A 16,942-nucleotide genomic window follows, 5' to 3' on the forward strand; every position below is an offset into this window, starting at 1 on the left:
AAAGAAGAGAGAGGGGGGTGTATAGAGTAAAAACAAGGGTATATTTAGATGAACTCTTGGTCAAGGAAGGAATGTGAATAACCTTGATCTCCTTCTAATTGAATGTAGTTTATTGTCATTCATGTTATGCTAATGCTATCTATATATGTGCAACTAATTTAATTTATATTCATTACAATTCTCCTTCTTGTTGAATAGAGTCAAAGATTTACCCAAGATTTACTTTATTGATTGAAGACTTTATTGACAAACTCAATATTGATTGAAGACTTTCCTTAATTGAAGATTCGGCAATCAATATTGATTTGTCTAAGTTCATAATTGATGCCTCAATTGTTGACTAATTGATGCCTCAATTGTTGACTTTGATAGTGACTTTGATAGAGATTGTAATTACGTAGATCATTGATTGTAAACCAATGTAATAGCTATATAGGTGTTTCCCACTTCAATAAAAGAAATTGATTGCAAAATTAAGTTGGTATCGGAGCAAGGTTCTCTTAACATACTACCTCTCCATCACCGTAGCTACTAGGGGCCGACTGCTCCAACCATCCGACAGAAGCCGATTGCTTCGTCCATAACAGGTGCCGATTGCACCATTGAACCAGAATCTCATCCAGAAATTACAAACAACTCATGGCTGAATCCGGTGCTCTTATAGTTCCACCTGTGGTGACGCCAACTCAAGAACCAACCTCTATTCCTTATGGGATCAAACTGAATGGCTCAAATTTCACTCTTTGGTCTCAGGTGGTTACTATGTTCGTTGCTGGACGAGGAAAGATGGAATATCTCAAAGGTACGACCTCGAAACCTACTGTTAGTGACTCTACATATAACAAGTGGATGATGGAGGATGCTACTGTAAAAGGCTGGCTTATTGGCTCTATGGAGGCCGATATAATGAATCTTTTTATTCGTTTACCCACTGCAAATGATGTTTGGGATGCTGTGTCTCAAACATATTTTGAGGGTGCTGATAAATCTATTTTGTATGATCTGTCTCGAAAAGCTATGACAACTAAGCAGGCAGGGCGACCTGTGGCTGCATACTATTCCGATCTTAAGGTTATTTGGCAGGAGCTTGATCATCGTCGTCCAATTACCTTTACTCAGCCAGATGTGATTAAGACTCGAATGGCTGAAATTGATGAAGATCGAGTCTATTCTTTTTTGGCTGGGCTTGATGATATATATGATTCTGTTCGGGGAGATATTCTTCGTACTAATCCTCTACCTGGACCTGATAATGCTTTCTCAACTGTGAGACGTGAAGAACTTCGCCGGAATACAATGATGTCTTCAGAAGTTCCTCAGATGGCTATGGCAGTTCGAAAATATGGAACTCCAACAAGTTCTTTGTCACTGTCAGTACCTACTGGTGGTAAATGTACTCATTGCGGCAGCACCAAACATATTGTAGATACTTGCTTCAAAAAGCATGGATATCCGGAGTGGTGGCAGGCTCACAAAGAGCGATTACAAGCTCGAAAAGGTGGTAAAGTTGCGCTATGCACCTCACCTACAGTCCCAATGGCACCGACTCCTTCTTCAATGGATACCATGGCTTCCACTACTCCAGTTGATATCACTCACTCTGTGGTAGATCCTACTCTTCTCCAACAGTCAGGTAGTGTTGGTCTAGCCCTTCTTGCAACAAATTCTGAAAAAGATCCCGGTTGGATTCTTGACTCTGGTGCGACTAATCATATGACCTTTGATGCGTCCTTATTACATGATGCTTGTTTACCAAATTGCTCTACTGTCACCAATGCCAATGGTGTTTCATATCCGGTTACGGGCGCTGGAAGGGTTAACTTAACTCCTTCATTATCCTTGGAGCACACTTTATTGATTCCTGCTCTTTCCAATAATCTTTTATCTGTGCCACAAGTTACTACACAACTAAATTGTTTAGTATTAATATATCCTACTTTTTGTTTCCTTCAGGATCTCTGCAGCGGGGAGATAATTGGGCGTGGTACTAAGAGAGAGGGATTATATTATGTGGAAGATGTTAGTATGGGACGATCTCTATCAGCAAAAGGGTCATCTAGGGCATCAGAAGATCAGATTCGGTTATGGCATCATCGTTTGGGTCATGTCTCCTTTGGTTACTTGAAATATTTATTTCCTACTTTATTTTCTACATGTGAACCTTCCAATTTTCAGTGTGATACATGTGTTTTGGCCAAGAGTCATCGTGCTACTTATTCTGATAGTTCTAATAAAAGAGTTGTGCCTTTTGCGTTGGTTCATTCGGATGTTTGGGGACCTGCCCCTGTTACTACTTCTACTGGCTTTAGATGGTTTGTATTATTTATTGATGATTGCACTCGTATGACTTGGCTTTACCTTATGCGTCATAAGAGTGATGTGGCTGCTTGCTTCCGCACGTTTCATACCATGATCAAAACACAATTCTCTGCTAATTTACAAGTTCTTCGATCTGATAATGGTGGTGAATTTGTAAATCAGGAGTTACAAGCTTATTTTCAGACTCATGGAATTTTGCATGAAACCACTTGTCCTTATACACCACAACAGAATGGTGTTGCTGAGCGCCGAAACAGACAAATTTTGGAGATTACACGTGCTGCCCTTATTGGAGCCCACATGGCACCACGTTTTTGGGAAGAAGCTGTTACCACAGCTGTATATCTTTTGAATAGGGTACCCACTCGTGTTCTACAATTTCAGACACCACTTGATAAATTGGCATCCTATGTAACACTGCCATCGCACCTCACACTTCCTCCCCGGGTGTTTGGTTGTGTTGTGTTTGTACATTTACAGAAACATCTCCGCACGAAACTTGATCCTTGTGCCCTCAAGTGTGTATTTGTCGGTTATCATCCTTCACAAAAGGGTTACCGTTGTTTTCATCCTCCTACAAGTAAGTTCTATGTTACTATGGATGTCACCTTTTCTGAACATGAAATGTTTTTTTCTTCACCCAATTCCACGCTTCCGGGCCCGAGTGGTGATACTGTTGTTGAAGCTCCAAATTGGATGGAGTTGTTTCCTGATCCACTGTGTGTTGCTGATACTGTTGCTGAAGCTCCCTCTCTCTCATCTTCGCTAGTACCCACTCCCGATACTCCTCGTACAGATCCTCCTGAGGTAAGCATTGAGTCTGATGTTAATACTAACAATATTTGTGATAATACTTGTGTCTCGATTGAAGCTGACAGATACGTACTCCCACCAAGAAGTACTCGTGGTGTTCCACCAGATAGATTTTCACCAGAGGTTGTGCGAAAAGTGAAATATCCTATTGCTCAGTATGCATCCACTCACCGACTGTCAAAGGAATGCCGAAGCTTTGTCAGTAATATGACTGTCATAGATATTCCTACTAAAGTGCAAGAGGCGTTGTTGGATCCAAAATGGGCAACTGCAATGACTGAGGAGATGACAGCACTTGAGAAAAATCAAACTTGGGAATTGGTGGAGTTGCCGAAAGGAAAAAAAGCTGTTGGTTGTAGGTGGGTGTACACCGTCAAGTGCAAGCCTGATGGTTCGGTTGATAGGTATAAAGCTAGGCTTGTGGCTAAAGGATTCACCCAGACGTATGGGGTTGATTATCAGGAAACGTTTGCTCCTGTTGCAAAAATTAATACGGTTCGAGTCCTAATATCCCTAGCTGCAAATTTTGATTGGCCTCTACAACAATATGATGTAAAAAATGCTTTTTTACATGGTGAGCTACAAGAAGAAGTTTATATGTCTCTGCCCCCAGGATATGAAGCTCCAGGTGATCAAAGTGTCGTGTGTAAACTGAAGAAAGCCTTATACGGGTTGAAACAATCTCCTCGAGCTTGGTTTGGTCGATTCCGACTTGCTATGAGAAGATTCGGCTATAAGCAAAGTAATGCAGATCACACTTTATTTTTGAAAAGAGTTGGTGATAAATTAACGGCTCTCATTATTTATGTTGACGACATGGTAGTGACAGGCAACGATTCTGAAGAAATGCGTAAACTGAGAGACTATTTGTCAACTGAATTTGATATGAAGGATTTGGGAGGATTAAAATATTTTTTGGGCATTGAAGTTGTTCGTTCTGAGCAAGGCATATTTTTATCCCAACGAAAGTATGTGCTTGACTTATTAACAGAAACTGGTATGCTTGGATGTCAGCCAATTGGATCTCCTATGGAACAAAATCATGGATTGGAAGAGTCTTCGAATCAAACTTCAATAGACAAATTACGATATCAAAGGTTAGTTGGGCGTTTAATCTATTTGTCTCATACGAGGCCAGATATTGCATATGCGGTCAGTGTTGTGAGTAGATTTATGCACAATCCTGGTAAACAACATATGGATGCAGTTATTAGAATTCTGAGATATTTAAAATCTGCACCGGGAAAAGGCTTACTTTTTTCTAAGAATGGGCATGCAGACGTATGGGGCTATACCGACTCAGATTGGGCAGGTAAAGGAGACCGAAGAAGATCAACCACTGGGTATTTAACTTTTGTTGGAGGAAATCTGGTTACTTGGAGAAGTAAAAAGCAAAAAGTTGTCTCATTGTCTAGTGCAGAAGCCGAATACAGAGCAATGGTGAAAGGTATTTGTGAGTTGTTATGGCTCAAACGGCTTATGGGGGAGCTGAGTTTGTCAATTAAAAGACCAATGAAATTGTATTGTGATAATCAGTCAGCAATTAAAATTGCTGAGAACCCAGTGCAACATGATCGGACTAAACATGTGGAAATTGATAGGAATTTCGTGTATGAAAAGCTAGAAGAAAAAATAATTGAAGTTCCGTATATGAAGACCGAAGATCAGTTGGCTGATGTGTTAACCAAGGGAGTGTCAAATTCAGTGTTTGCTGATTCACTTGTCAAGCTGGGCATATACGATGTCTATGCACCACCTTGAGGGGGAGTGTTGAATAGAGTCAAAGATTTACCCAAGATTTACTTTATTGATTGAAGACTTTATTGACAAACTCAATATTGATTGAAGACTTTCCTTAATTGAAGATTCGGCAATCAATATTGATTTGTCTAAGTTCATAATTGATGCCTCAATTGTTGACTAATTGATGCCTCAATTGTTGACTTTGATAGTGACTTTGATAGAGATTGTAATTACGTAGATCATTGATTGTAAACCAATGTAATAGCTATATAGGTGTTTCCCACTTCAATAAAAGAAATTGATTGCAAAATTAAGTCTTCTAATTGGGTTATTTTTCCCTCATTTTCCCGTGGGAGTCCTTCAGGCTTCAACTATCAATCGATTATGTAACCATTGATGGAAGGAAGAAAACTACACTAGTGCTCTGCAAACTGCGTCGTAAAAGGTCAGAAGATGAGCATCACTTGATCACCCACTTGATGCGATGCTGCAGCCTTTACAATTGGGCTTTTTTCTACTTTTATGATGAACTCATCAGTCACATTCGTTTCTTCTGTCTCTTTATTCCCAGATGTTTTTACCCAACAGAGATGCTGAAATTCAAACCAAACCAAACCAATTTTCAAATTCAGAAACCAAAATAAACGAACACTTTAAGGCCTTTTGAATTTTGAAATAATAAATTATAGACGTGTGCGCACTTCGATGAAGGTTTTCAAACAAGGAGATACAAACAAATACTTTCTCGGCCATTGGATTTGGATGTCCAATGTCTACTATCTTGGACATTTCTGGTTCTGGAGGCTGCTGCTCTGTTTTTTTAACTCGCAAGTAACTACTAAACCGATATTTTGAAAAACCCCAAGTCACTCAGAATTTCCAATCTCCCATCAGCTTGACCAACTCAAATATACGCCAATCTTTATGACCTTATATACCATACCAGTTCTTGGAGAGAATAAAATAATGGAGTAAAAAGAGTCTAACAGGGTTCTAAATTAGCACTGCTAGTGCCATCAAAGCACAAACAAAAGTGAGAATCCCCGCCCCTTCTCTCCACATATTTATATATATATATATATATATATATGTCCACGCAAACACACGCACCGCTGTACGCATTGAGTACAAAACATACAGGGTTTGGGAACACGGGTTTGTTCAAAATTAAATATATGCTGCAGAGGAGAGAAGCTTGTAGATATTGCTGTATATAAACAGAACAGAGTACAGTCTTCGCAATAAACTAATCGTCTCCTCTTTTTGAGGTTCGTGATGGAATAACAATTTTTAAGTATTATGTGACCAGGTGATGTACATCATGTGTACCACTCTCTCCACTGATATTTGATTCATGCATATGATGAAAAATTTGATGCTGGATTTCATGTGAAGTCTTTTTTCTTATCTCTTGTTGCTTTCACTATCACTTTCACAACCACTATCATTGAAGCATTGGAACACTCCAATAAAAACAAACACCTCAACCATCTTCTAGTGTTAGATTGCGTTCTCTTCAAAAACATCTCAAGATTCAAGGTATTTAAAGTACACAGTTGGGGGTGCTCCACCAAACCACGTATTATACAGATTTGAAGACATGAGTGAGAAGTCTTTATCCAGAACAGAGGACAAAGGGTACATGAATTTACTGCTACTATCATCATAACTGAAAAGATAAAAATCATAGCACCATAGCATAAACGTGACAAATGACTGAATGAGATTCTAAATACATAAATGATTTAAGACTTGAAAATGATAGTGACCCGGTTTGGCAGTGCAGTTTTACACTGCGTTTGTGTCACGGGTACACGCATTGGGCTTCATAAGTGTTTGGTTGTGCAGCCCATTGTGTTTCAGCCAACACACAGCATAACCACGTTCCAGCCCACGTTCTAACCCACAACGCAGATCTAAGACACTCTGAATCTCCATTCTCGTGACTCGACGAAGACGATCTCCCCTCGCAACCTCCACGGCATCCGCTGCTACGACTGAGCATCACTACGGGATTCGCGAATCAGGTATGGCTTACTCTTCGTCACCCTCTGTTCCTCACTCTCGTCAAATATCTGCGTGTTGCATTCAATTTTACTCCCTTTTCTCTCCTACGTGACGGAGATCCACTGCTCTCCACATCCCTCTGATAATTGCAACTTCCCTTTCTTTATGAATTTATTTACACTTTATTGTGCTTTAAAGACATCCATCTCACCAACCCAGGTAATGTAGATGGCTTTTTTCAATTTGTTTACGACACAATTATGTTTGTCTTCTTTTATGATACTGAAAGTCCTTCCAACTTTACAGTTGTAGGAGTGACTGGGTGATTGAAAATTATTTAATTGGAAGGAATTTTGTAGTTGGTTGTGGGACTGGAATGATAGAGAGCATACTTGAGTAGGGCCTAAAATAAAAATTTTGTTGAGGTCTAGTGAAATCTGGCAGAATCTCTGTGTTTCAGTCTCTTAGATTGTGCTCCGCCATTAGGCTGGAATAGGAGAAGTAACTTCTCTTTCCCTTTGTGCTCTTATAGTTATACTCATTTATTGTAACTGATAGGAGATCTATTCACTCTTAGGTTTTACTTCAATCTATGCCTTTTTTATGCAAGTGTGTCAGTTATGATTTCCTTGGTATGTTCTTGTTTAATCTGTGATGCTTGATTCGTGGATGGATATTTGAATTTAGTATCCTTTTACCTTTGAAGTTATTGTTCAGTGGTGGATATTTGAATTCATTATACAAGTCTTTGATTAGCTTGATTATTGCGAGTAGCCACTTTCTGTGAACTATCCTTTATATGGATTCCCACTAATTTTCCAATGGTGATATTTATCTGCCAAATATCTTCCAATGGGTATTTATACTTCATTGTGCCTAGATTTTCCTAACCTGGATGTTGTGAGTGGATTGAAACCTCCAGATGGGCTATTTGCCACTTTGAACAAGGGTCACCTCCTCTCCTTCCTTCACCATCCCCTGTTTCTATACATGAAAACAAAGAATATGTATCATGTATTCTAAAAGCTACAAGACTTTGATGACTTCATTAAGGCATTTATTTTGCTGCTTTAACATTCAGAAACAAATGTGTGAATAACTTTATGATTTTTTAATGCATATTGGTGCTAATATTATTCTGTATCCGAGTGAAATTCAGACTCTATCTAGCATCACTTGTTGTTCCGTGTGAAATTCAGACTCTATCTAGCTTGAGTGTATGGCTTGTGTTAGCTTGATATGTATCTCTTTTAATTGTTCTGTTATGTTCTTAAAGATTATATTTAGGAACCTTTGTGTGTCAATATAATTAGTGTTTTTATAGTTCGATTATTATACATTTGTGTGCCTTAGCTTATAAATTTCTATCTAAGTTTAAAAAATGGGTCTTGTCACATAGTATGAGTCATACCACACCTCCTGCACCATCAACCCCTGTACCAGACAAGGCCAATTGGGACTCTGCCCAAACCAAAGTGTTTGTTGATCTTTGTGTCGAACAAGTAAATGAAGGACGTAGACCTGGTTCACACTTCACCAAAGAAGGTTGGCAGAAGATAGCTGCTGGATTTTTTGAGAAAACAGGGAAGCGATATGATCAGCCACAATTCAAGAACAAATGGGACAATCTGAAGAAGGATTACAAATTGTGGAAGAAATTGCGCCTTCATGACACTGGGACTGGATGGGACAATGTCCGTAACACCATTCTTGCTGACAATGACTGGTGGGAGAGAAGAATTAAGGTAAATCTATCAATTTTGTCAATTTCTTGCTATATGTTAATTTTATTGCCACTATCCCAAAAATAGGTCAATTATCTCAAAGTTTTATCATTGTTTAGGACGCTTTGAATGTATATAGGTTGCTATGTGAAGTTGTAGTCAATTTATACAATCTGTTAAGCATGTGAAAGGTACACTGTTTGATGTTTATGTATCCAGACTATACCTTATGTTCTTATAATCAAACTGATATGCATTAACTGGACCTTTTAGTAGGACACTTTATGACTTTTATTTCAATGTTTCTGCCTATGCATACACATATGTATATCAATACTTGATTCAACACCTGCACTTTAATAAGCATTATAATAAATAATATCATTCTAATACATTTCAGGAAGACAAGAAGGTTGCAAAGTTTCGAATCCAGGGACCAGAAAACCTTGAGCAATTGGAGGCACTATTTGACGGTCAATTTGCCACTGGTGAATTTGCAATGTTTGCAGGTGCATCACACCAAAATCCAGTCCAAACTAATGAAGAATTGCTAAGGACCAGCACTGGTGAGGCAATTGTAGCGGCTATTACGGGGGTGGCAATTGTTGCGGCTGGTGAGGCAATGTTGCATATTTCACGTACACCTTGTTGGACATCATGTTACACAGGCCATATGTACATGACGGACTTGTTACGTGGTAATAGAAAAAAATGTTTGTCTGTTTTGAGGATGGATAGAAGGGTGTTCAGGGAATTGTGCAGTGAATTGAGCACGATGTATGGCCTCGAACCATCTCGTCAACTAAGTGTAAAAGAGATAGTCGGGATGTTTGTTTACACTGTAGGAAATGGTGTCGGCAATCGGAATGTGCAGGATAGATTCCAACATTCTGGGGAAACAGTTCATCGCCAGTTTCATAATGTATTAAGCAGTTTGATTCGGATGTCAGACGATATTATTAGACCAAGGGATCCAACATATTCGACAGTCCCGAAGTACATAGAAGAAAACGACAGATATTTTCCCTACTTTAGGGATTGCATCGGGGCAATTGATGGTACGCATATTCATGCCTCAGTCCCGAATGATGATCGAACAAGATTCATTGGGCGAAAAGGTGTGACCACGCAGAATGTGATGGCGGCATGTGACTTCGATATGATATTCACATATGTGTGTGCGGGTTGGGAGGGATCGGCGCATGATTCGAAAATTTTTAATACGGTTCTCTCTAATGGAAACTCAAAGTTTCCCCACCCTCCACTAGGTAACACATATGAAAATATTTATCATAAACTACTTTGTTAATTCAAATTTCGTTAGTAAGTAACATTAATTGTCTCAATATTTTATAGGAAAATATTACTTGGTTGATTCAGGATATCCGAATCAAAGTGGATATCTAGCACCGTATAGGGGACAGAGATATCATCTAGAGGTATTCCGAAATGGTCCAGATGTATCGACGCCACGGGAAGCCTTCAATCATGCTCACTCATCTCTCCGCTCGGTTATTGAGCGCACATTTGGTGTGCTAAAAAATAAGTGGCACATTCTATCAACAATGCCTCCTTACTCATTTCGCACTCAAGTGAAGATCGTGGTTGCCTGCGCAGTTTTACATAATTTCATACGATTGCGGGTATTGGATGACCCGGACTTCAATGCATATAGTGAGGATGACGACCTTGTTCATGTCTCAGGCATGGAAGCCAGTACCAGCGGAGTTGGAGCGAGTACTTCGGAGTACCAACCATTTATCAGTGAGGACATACAGATGTCAGCTATCCGCGATATGATTGCGGCTGAAGTTTTTGCATCGTATTAGATTACATTTTTTCCTTAATTGTCCTACGTCATCAAATTATGTAATGTACTTTGTGTTAAACTACTATGCAATGTAAATATTTGTTAATTTATATCAGTATTATTAATTATCTAGTGAAACATTTATATTAATATTATTAATACTATTAATTATCTAGTGAAACATTTATATTAATATTATTAATACTATTAATTATCTACTGAAACATTTAAATTAATATTATTAATTTATAATAATATTAATATTATTAATTATCTCATATTATTAATTTATATTAATATTATTAATGAATTATGTACACAAAACGCGAAACTGCGGTTGACAACACCTCACCACAGTTTTGAAAGTGATGCGCCAAACAGCTTTTACGTTTCAACTCACCACACAGCACCACAATTTTATAACTAACAGCACCGCACCGCACCACACAGCACCTCACAGCACTCCCAAACAACACCAGTATGTATAACCATTGAAATGAACGAACTAGTAATGCATTTGGGTCATTGGTTGCTATTAGAGAACTAAAATAGTTACTCCCCCGTAAATAATTTTCAGAGTGAAAAAAATGGGACAAAGCCTTGGGATTTTTAACAAAAATAATAATAAAAAGAAACTTAAAACTATGTAATTTGTCTCCAACTTCCCTTTAAAGGATGCTCCTATTCTTACACCAAGCACAACTACCCATAAGCATCTACAGAGAGAGAGAGAGAGATGGGCACAGTACAAGTTTTTTCTGCAGATGATGAGGACTACATTGACATGGAAGTGAGCTCTTCATACTCATCCAACTACCTCTGCTACTCCTCTATTAGTTCTCCACCTCAAACCAGAGAGTTTGAGTTCCAATTAATCTCCTCTTCAGTTTCTCAAGATAAAGAAGCCACAACTTCTCCTGCCGATGACCTCTTCTACAAGGGAAAACTCCTCCCCCTTCACCTCCCTCCACGCCTGCAAATGGTTCGAAAGCTCCTCCACAACTCAGAAGAACAGCAACCCTTTGAAGATAACCCTTCTACTCCCTTTGTTAACACCTCAGAATCTTGCAGGGTCAGCACTGAAATAAACCCAGACGACTACTTGTTCGAATGGTCAAGTACTGAAATGAGTGCTCTGATTAATGCTGATCATAATCTTCCTAAGAAGTCATGGACCAAGAAGCTCAAGCAAATCAAGCAATACTCTGTGCTCAGTCAGAAGCTTAAGGCGTCCAGAGCTTATTTGAAGTCTTTGTTTATCAAGTCTGGTTGTTCAGACGAGTCCTCTGCCCGAGACAAGGATTGCTTGAACAAATGCATGAAGGTGCCAGAGAAAAACCCTTCTGGGAAATCTGATAATATCGACAGATTCAAGCTTGTTTCGAGCTTTGACAGAGAAATTGTGGAAGATGTTACCACTGCAATTCAAAGAAGGTCCTTCTCGGGTGCTATTCAGTGGCATTCTTCCACCACTAAATCTTCTTTGTCTTCTTCGTCATCTACCACTTCTTCTGGCTCTTCATCTTTTTCATTCAGTTCGACCGGAATTGTTGATGTGCATTTGCTGAAGAGTAGTAGTAGTGCAAATTCAGAGATTGAGGGTTCCATCGAAGGAGCGATTGCTCACTGTAAAAATAGTCTCAGCAACGTATTTCCGGTTTCTAAAACTGAAGGCTGAAAGAATTTTGAAATCATACCCTTCCTCCGTCTAGAATGCTTATTTTCCCAAAAACACCAATTGAAGGCTTTTTTTTCCTACTTATACAAAAAAAGATCAAAAGTTGTCCAAATGAACATGGTCTATCCATACTCTCCAGTCCAGTGTAAGCTTCAAACAAATGAACTTAAGCATCCCCAAAAATTACAGTATTTGAGGATACTGCATTACTTACTAGTGTAAAGCTTCAAACTAACAGCAGATTTTTTTATGTATCCACTTCCGGTTTAATTAAATCAGGTACCCCATGCCCTGCAGGAAGTAATTGCCATATGAGTAAAATTAACCATATCCACATAAAAAATAACTTGACCATATGACTAGAAGATATATATACGTTCTAATGATACCGGCTTATGGTATGCACTATGCAGTGCTTTCTTTATGACATTGAATTAAACGACTAAAACCACAAGATCTCATATCCAATTCCAGCTGCTGTAAAACTTTCTGAAAAAGTCAGATGAAACTTTCCCTGTACTATGGTCCTTTTTCAATATATATGGCAGTATGGTGCTAGTAGTAGTGCTGGTGCAGTAGAACATGAAATTGAGGAATATAAACTCTCTCTTTTTTTGTTACTTTTCACTTTTGAAAAGTTAAAAGTGGAAATTCCTTCACATGAACATCAATAAATAAGAAAAAGATCTGCTGTGTTCATCATCTCCGAGACATTTTAAGACCCAAAAAATCAGGAAAAAAAACCTCATGATGCAGATTAACCAAAGTCAATTTCTTTACCTTTTCCCCTGTTTTTTTTTCTTCTTTAATCTGAATATTATCTGCATTTTTTTTTATGAGAAGCCATGTATTGCAAATGATTTAACCAAAACTGACATTAAGAAGAAGACAAACATGTAGTCAAAGGGCAGACAAGTTTTCTAGCTCATTACTTCTCTTTCTTCTTATGATTCTGACTAAACATTAAACTCAGCAACTATGTCTGCTTGATTTTTGACAGGATTCAAGAGGAAAAAAATATATTAAAAATAAAAAATACCCAAAGCTCTAAGTTTGTTTGGCTACAAGCTTTCAAATGATTAACCAAATAAAATACAATTCTAAATCTAGCGTATTAACATGCATATATACAAGGAAAGAATTATGTAAGAGACATGTACATGCACATCAATTGATCCAGACAAGATGTGTAATACATACATACACATACATATATACATACATATATATATATATATATGGTGATAAGAGAGAAAGAGAGATAACTGCTGGTGTCCATTAGAAGTGCAGTTATTGATTAAATCAAATGAATATTTCACAAGCTATATAAATAAATTTTCCAATAAAATAGTGAGGGTTCGAATATCATAATAATCGATCTAGGTGGATTTGAAAGGCATTGCTGGGACCAGGTAGCCAGAGGAGCATGTGAGTAACGTCAGGGAAGATTCAAGGCATCAAAAACATGATTTTCTTGCAGAGATTTCTGGACTGTAAATCTTTTGGTAAGTGTAATTGTCATCTTCTCTCGGACTTTATTCTCAGACTGATGCATGACCCTCTCTATATCATAACAATTTTTGGGTCGACAACAGAAAAGACGGGGACGACACCGTTTGCAAGAAGTTACCATATTCAACTTAACCATACCAACCAAAAGAAGAAATATTTTTTCTGTTATAGTAAAGCTTCTATATATTTTATGATTCATATGCAGTCCAGTTGAGGGATTGAGGCACATTGCCCCTCTTTTTTAGTGTAAAATAATTTTTTAAAAATCTCAAAAAAAGTAATAAATAGAAAGTACGTAAGGTTTTGACCGAAAAAATATGTTACACTTTGCTGCAATCCAATGGTTTTCAGATTGTTTACGTATTATTTTTTTTTAATGAATTTGGTTTTTTATTCAACGTAGAATACAAAGGTTAGATTCAAAATTGTGGATAATTATCACTTATTATATATTGAATGTTTTAAATAAATATAAATACGAAAAAATAAAGAAAACTGTGATTGGGGATGCTCTTTTTTACCCCAATCAGAGTTTGAATTGATTATGATATCGTAAATTGGTAATAGTTTTATTATCATTTTGTTGGCAAATATAGTCAGTCCACCAGATAGACCGAGACCACCGATTACTATATATGCATCACAACAAACTCACTACATATTATTATCATGCTTGCTATGCAGCAGGCAGCAGCAAGAGCTAGCGCAATCCTTGACCACAACGCCAATGAATATATATATATATATTCCAAAAATATACTAAAAATGGTTTGAGCAAACCAACACCATCAAACTCAAGAATTATTTGATTTCTTGAAGACTTGTGGTCTCTTGCTCCTTATGCCCTAATTTATTTCTCCAAATAATTTTTTTTTTTTTCCTCCATAAATATTAAATAGCGTTTAACACGTCGTAATGATCATCAGAAACAAAATGAAATTCGAAAAAAAAAAGAAGCAAGTAGGAGAAGACCAGAGGATGTGGAAACTCATCTTGTTAATTCTGTAATGGTGTTGGAGTTCCCACTGTTAGGCTCAACCAGCGGGGTCGTTGTTGATTCTCTCCTCCGACTCCGAGACCCTCGAAGATAAACTGAAACTGCAAGATTCTAAACGCGAGTCATCATATGATGAGTGGCCCGTGATGTTAATTGGACCTGGGGCTAGGCCTGTGAACATATCAGATGGGCTTTAATCTAAAGTCTTGTTTAAAAAAAATCAGCTGGGCCTCAAAAGGATTAGCATATATTTAGAAATTCTTGGTTGTGATTATTGACTGACAAAAAAGTAATAGTATTATTATTTCTACGGGAGAAACAAACTGTACTTGATAAGCCATTATGTTCGCAATCTAAACTTGATGGTAAAATACAAAAGGTGGAATGTGAATGCTTGCCAAAGATTTGCTTCGTCTGTGGTTGTTTTGGCCACATGAGTGGGTCTTGTCCGACAAGAAGTTCCATGGAAAATCAAGGGGAAAAGTCTAATGCAGAAGAAACTCATGGTGGTGCCGATGATACGGAGGTGGCGACGGAGGAGAACCCTAATTTCGGCCCCTGGATGCTTGCGTCTAGAAAGGGAAAGCCGAGGAAATCAAGGGAGGTGTATCAATCACGGGAAAATGGGAGTTTGACTGGGGAAAGGAATCAGAGAGGATCACGGTTTAATGTTTTGGAGGAAATTGAAGTCAACGAGGAAACCACTTTGAATGCCAATAATGGGGTTTCTATAAATGCAGTTATACCCAGCCCCACATTCCATTATAACCAAGCCCATCTCAAAAGGCCTAAGATGAAGTCTATTCTGTCCACCCGAGCACAACCCAATCCTCCCAAACACTGACCCAAAACGTGACCCAGCCGTGCAGAGCCATAATGCCACACGCAAGTCCAATGACCTTATTGCTAATCGTAGGTATACCACTGTTATCCCATCTAGCTCAACCCTTGATCCAACCAAACATACCGTTGTCACCATAAACAATACCAAGAACCAAAAGACCGTAGCCAGACAAATCCCTGCTCTTAAACCCAATGAACCTTTAACTCATGATGATAATGCTGTTGGTGAAGGTGGTTTTATTAAAGAGCCTCCTGATTTACATGATATGAATATAGATGATTGTGGTAAGGGTAATGGTTTTGAAGATAATGAGAATGACGTCTTTGAGAGTGAAAATGAGATGGATGCTTCAGATGCGGATAATACTTCCTTGGTGCGGGAGACGATCGATGGAAGAAGGTGTTGTTGCACAGGACGTGGGAACTTAGTACTTGAAGGTCCTATTTTTTTTATTTTTTCTCTTTATTACATCCGTTTATGGATTTATCAATAATGTTATGGAATGTTCAAGGTGCCTCTTCACCTGGTTTTAGAAGGGCTTTTAAAACTTTAATTCAGACATACAAGCCAAAATTATTTGCTTTGTTTAAACCTAGATGTAGTGGGATCAAGGCAGATGAGTTTATCCGTAAAAGTGGTTTTGAGCGATCTCACAGAGTTGAAGCTGTAGGATTTTGAGGAGGGATTTGGATTTTATGGAATGAGTTCCTTAATGTGACTGTCTGTGAAAGTAATGGTCAGTTTGTACATCTCCGCTTGATAGATATGGATAGGAAAGTTAGCTTCATTACAGCAGTTTACGGAAGCCCCAGTTCCTTGATCAGAAAGCAATTGTGGTTAGAGCTTCAGAGGATAGCAAGGAATACCTCTTATCCATGGCTCATCGGAGGGGACTTCAATGCCATTCTTCATACTGAAGATATCAAGGGTGGGTCTCATAGGAGGAGAGGGTGCAAGTTGTTTAATAGTTGGGTTTCTAATAACCATATTTGTGAATTGGGGTTTAAGGGTCCTCGGTTTACATGGTCAAGAGGAACAGTTTTTGAGCGTCTAGATAGAGCCCTTTGCATTACTAGTTGGTTTACAAATTATGGTAATAGCTCCGTAGTTCATCTTCCCAAATTTAACTCTGATCACCGGCCTGTGCTAGTTAATTATGCGGATGCGAGAAACAGTGGGCCAGTGGTGAAGCCGTTTAGGTTTATGGCATCATGGCTGTTACATGAGAATTTTAACCAATTTGTTGCGGCGAGTTGGGAAACTACTGGTGACTATGTACATGCAGCGGAAAGTTTTGTTCGAAAAGTAAAGGAGTGGAATCATAACATTTTTGGGAATATTTTCAAAAAGAAGAGAAGGTTGCTTGCTAGATTGGCAGGTATCCAGAGGGCTTTAGAGGTACACAAGTCGAGCAACCTAGCTAGAATTGAAATCGAGCTGAAGAAAGATTTAGAGGAGGTTATGACACAAGAGGAGATTTTATGGTATCAAAAAT

At 38.3% G+C, this 16,942-nt stretch overlaps 1 protein-coding gene across 1 annotated transcript; it reads left to right on the forward strand.

Annotated features, from left to right (window-relative positions):
* Positions 1 to 10,915: 10,915 nt before the first annotated feature.
* On the forward strand, positions 10,916 to 14,575 carry LOC120013123 (probable membrane-associated kinase regulator 3). The gene has a single exon (XM_038864801.1). The coding sequence runs from the start codon at positions 11,153 to 11,155 to the stop codon at positions 12,092 to 12,094; it is 942 nt and encodes a 313-aa protein (XP_038720729.1). The 5' UTR covers positions 10,916 to 11,152; the 3' UTR covers positions 12,095 to 14,575.
* The last annotated feature ends 2,367 nt before the right edge of the window (positions 14,576 to 16,942 follow it).

This window comes from Tripterygium wilfordii, chromosome 13 (genome assembly GCF_013401445.1).
Source record: "Tripterygium wilfordii isolate XIE 37 chromosome 13, ASM1340144v1, whole genome shotgun sequence".
NCBI lineage: Eukaryota > Viridiplantae > Streptophyta > Magnoliopsida > Celastrales > Celastraceae > Tripterygium > Tripterygium wilfordii.

Coding starts and splice junctions, on each gene's coding strand:
- LOC120013123 (XM_038864801.1), top strand. CDS start 11,153: ATGGGCACAGTACAAGTTTTTTCTGCAGATGATGAGGACTACATTGAC.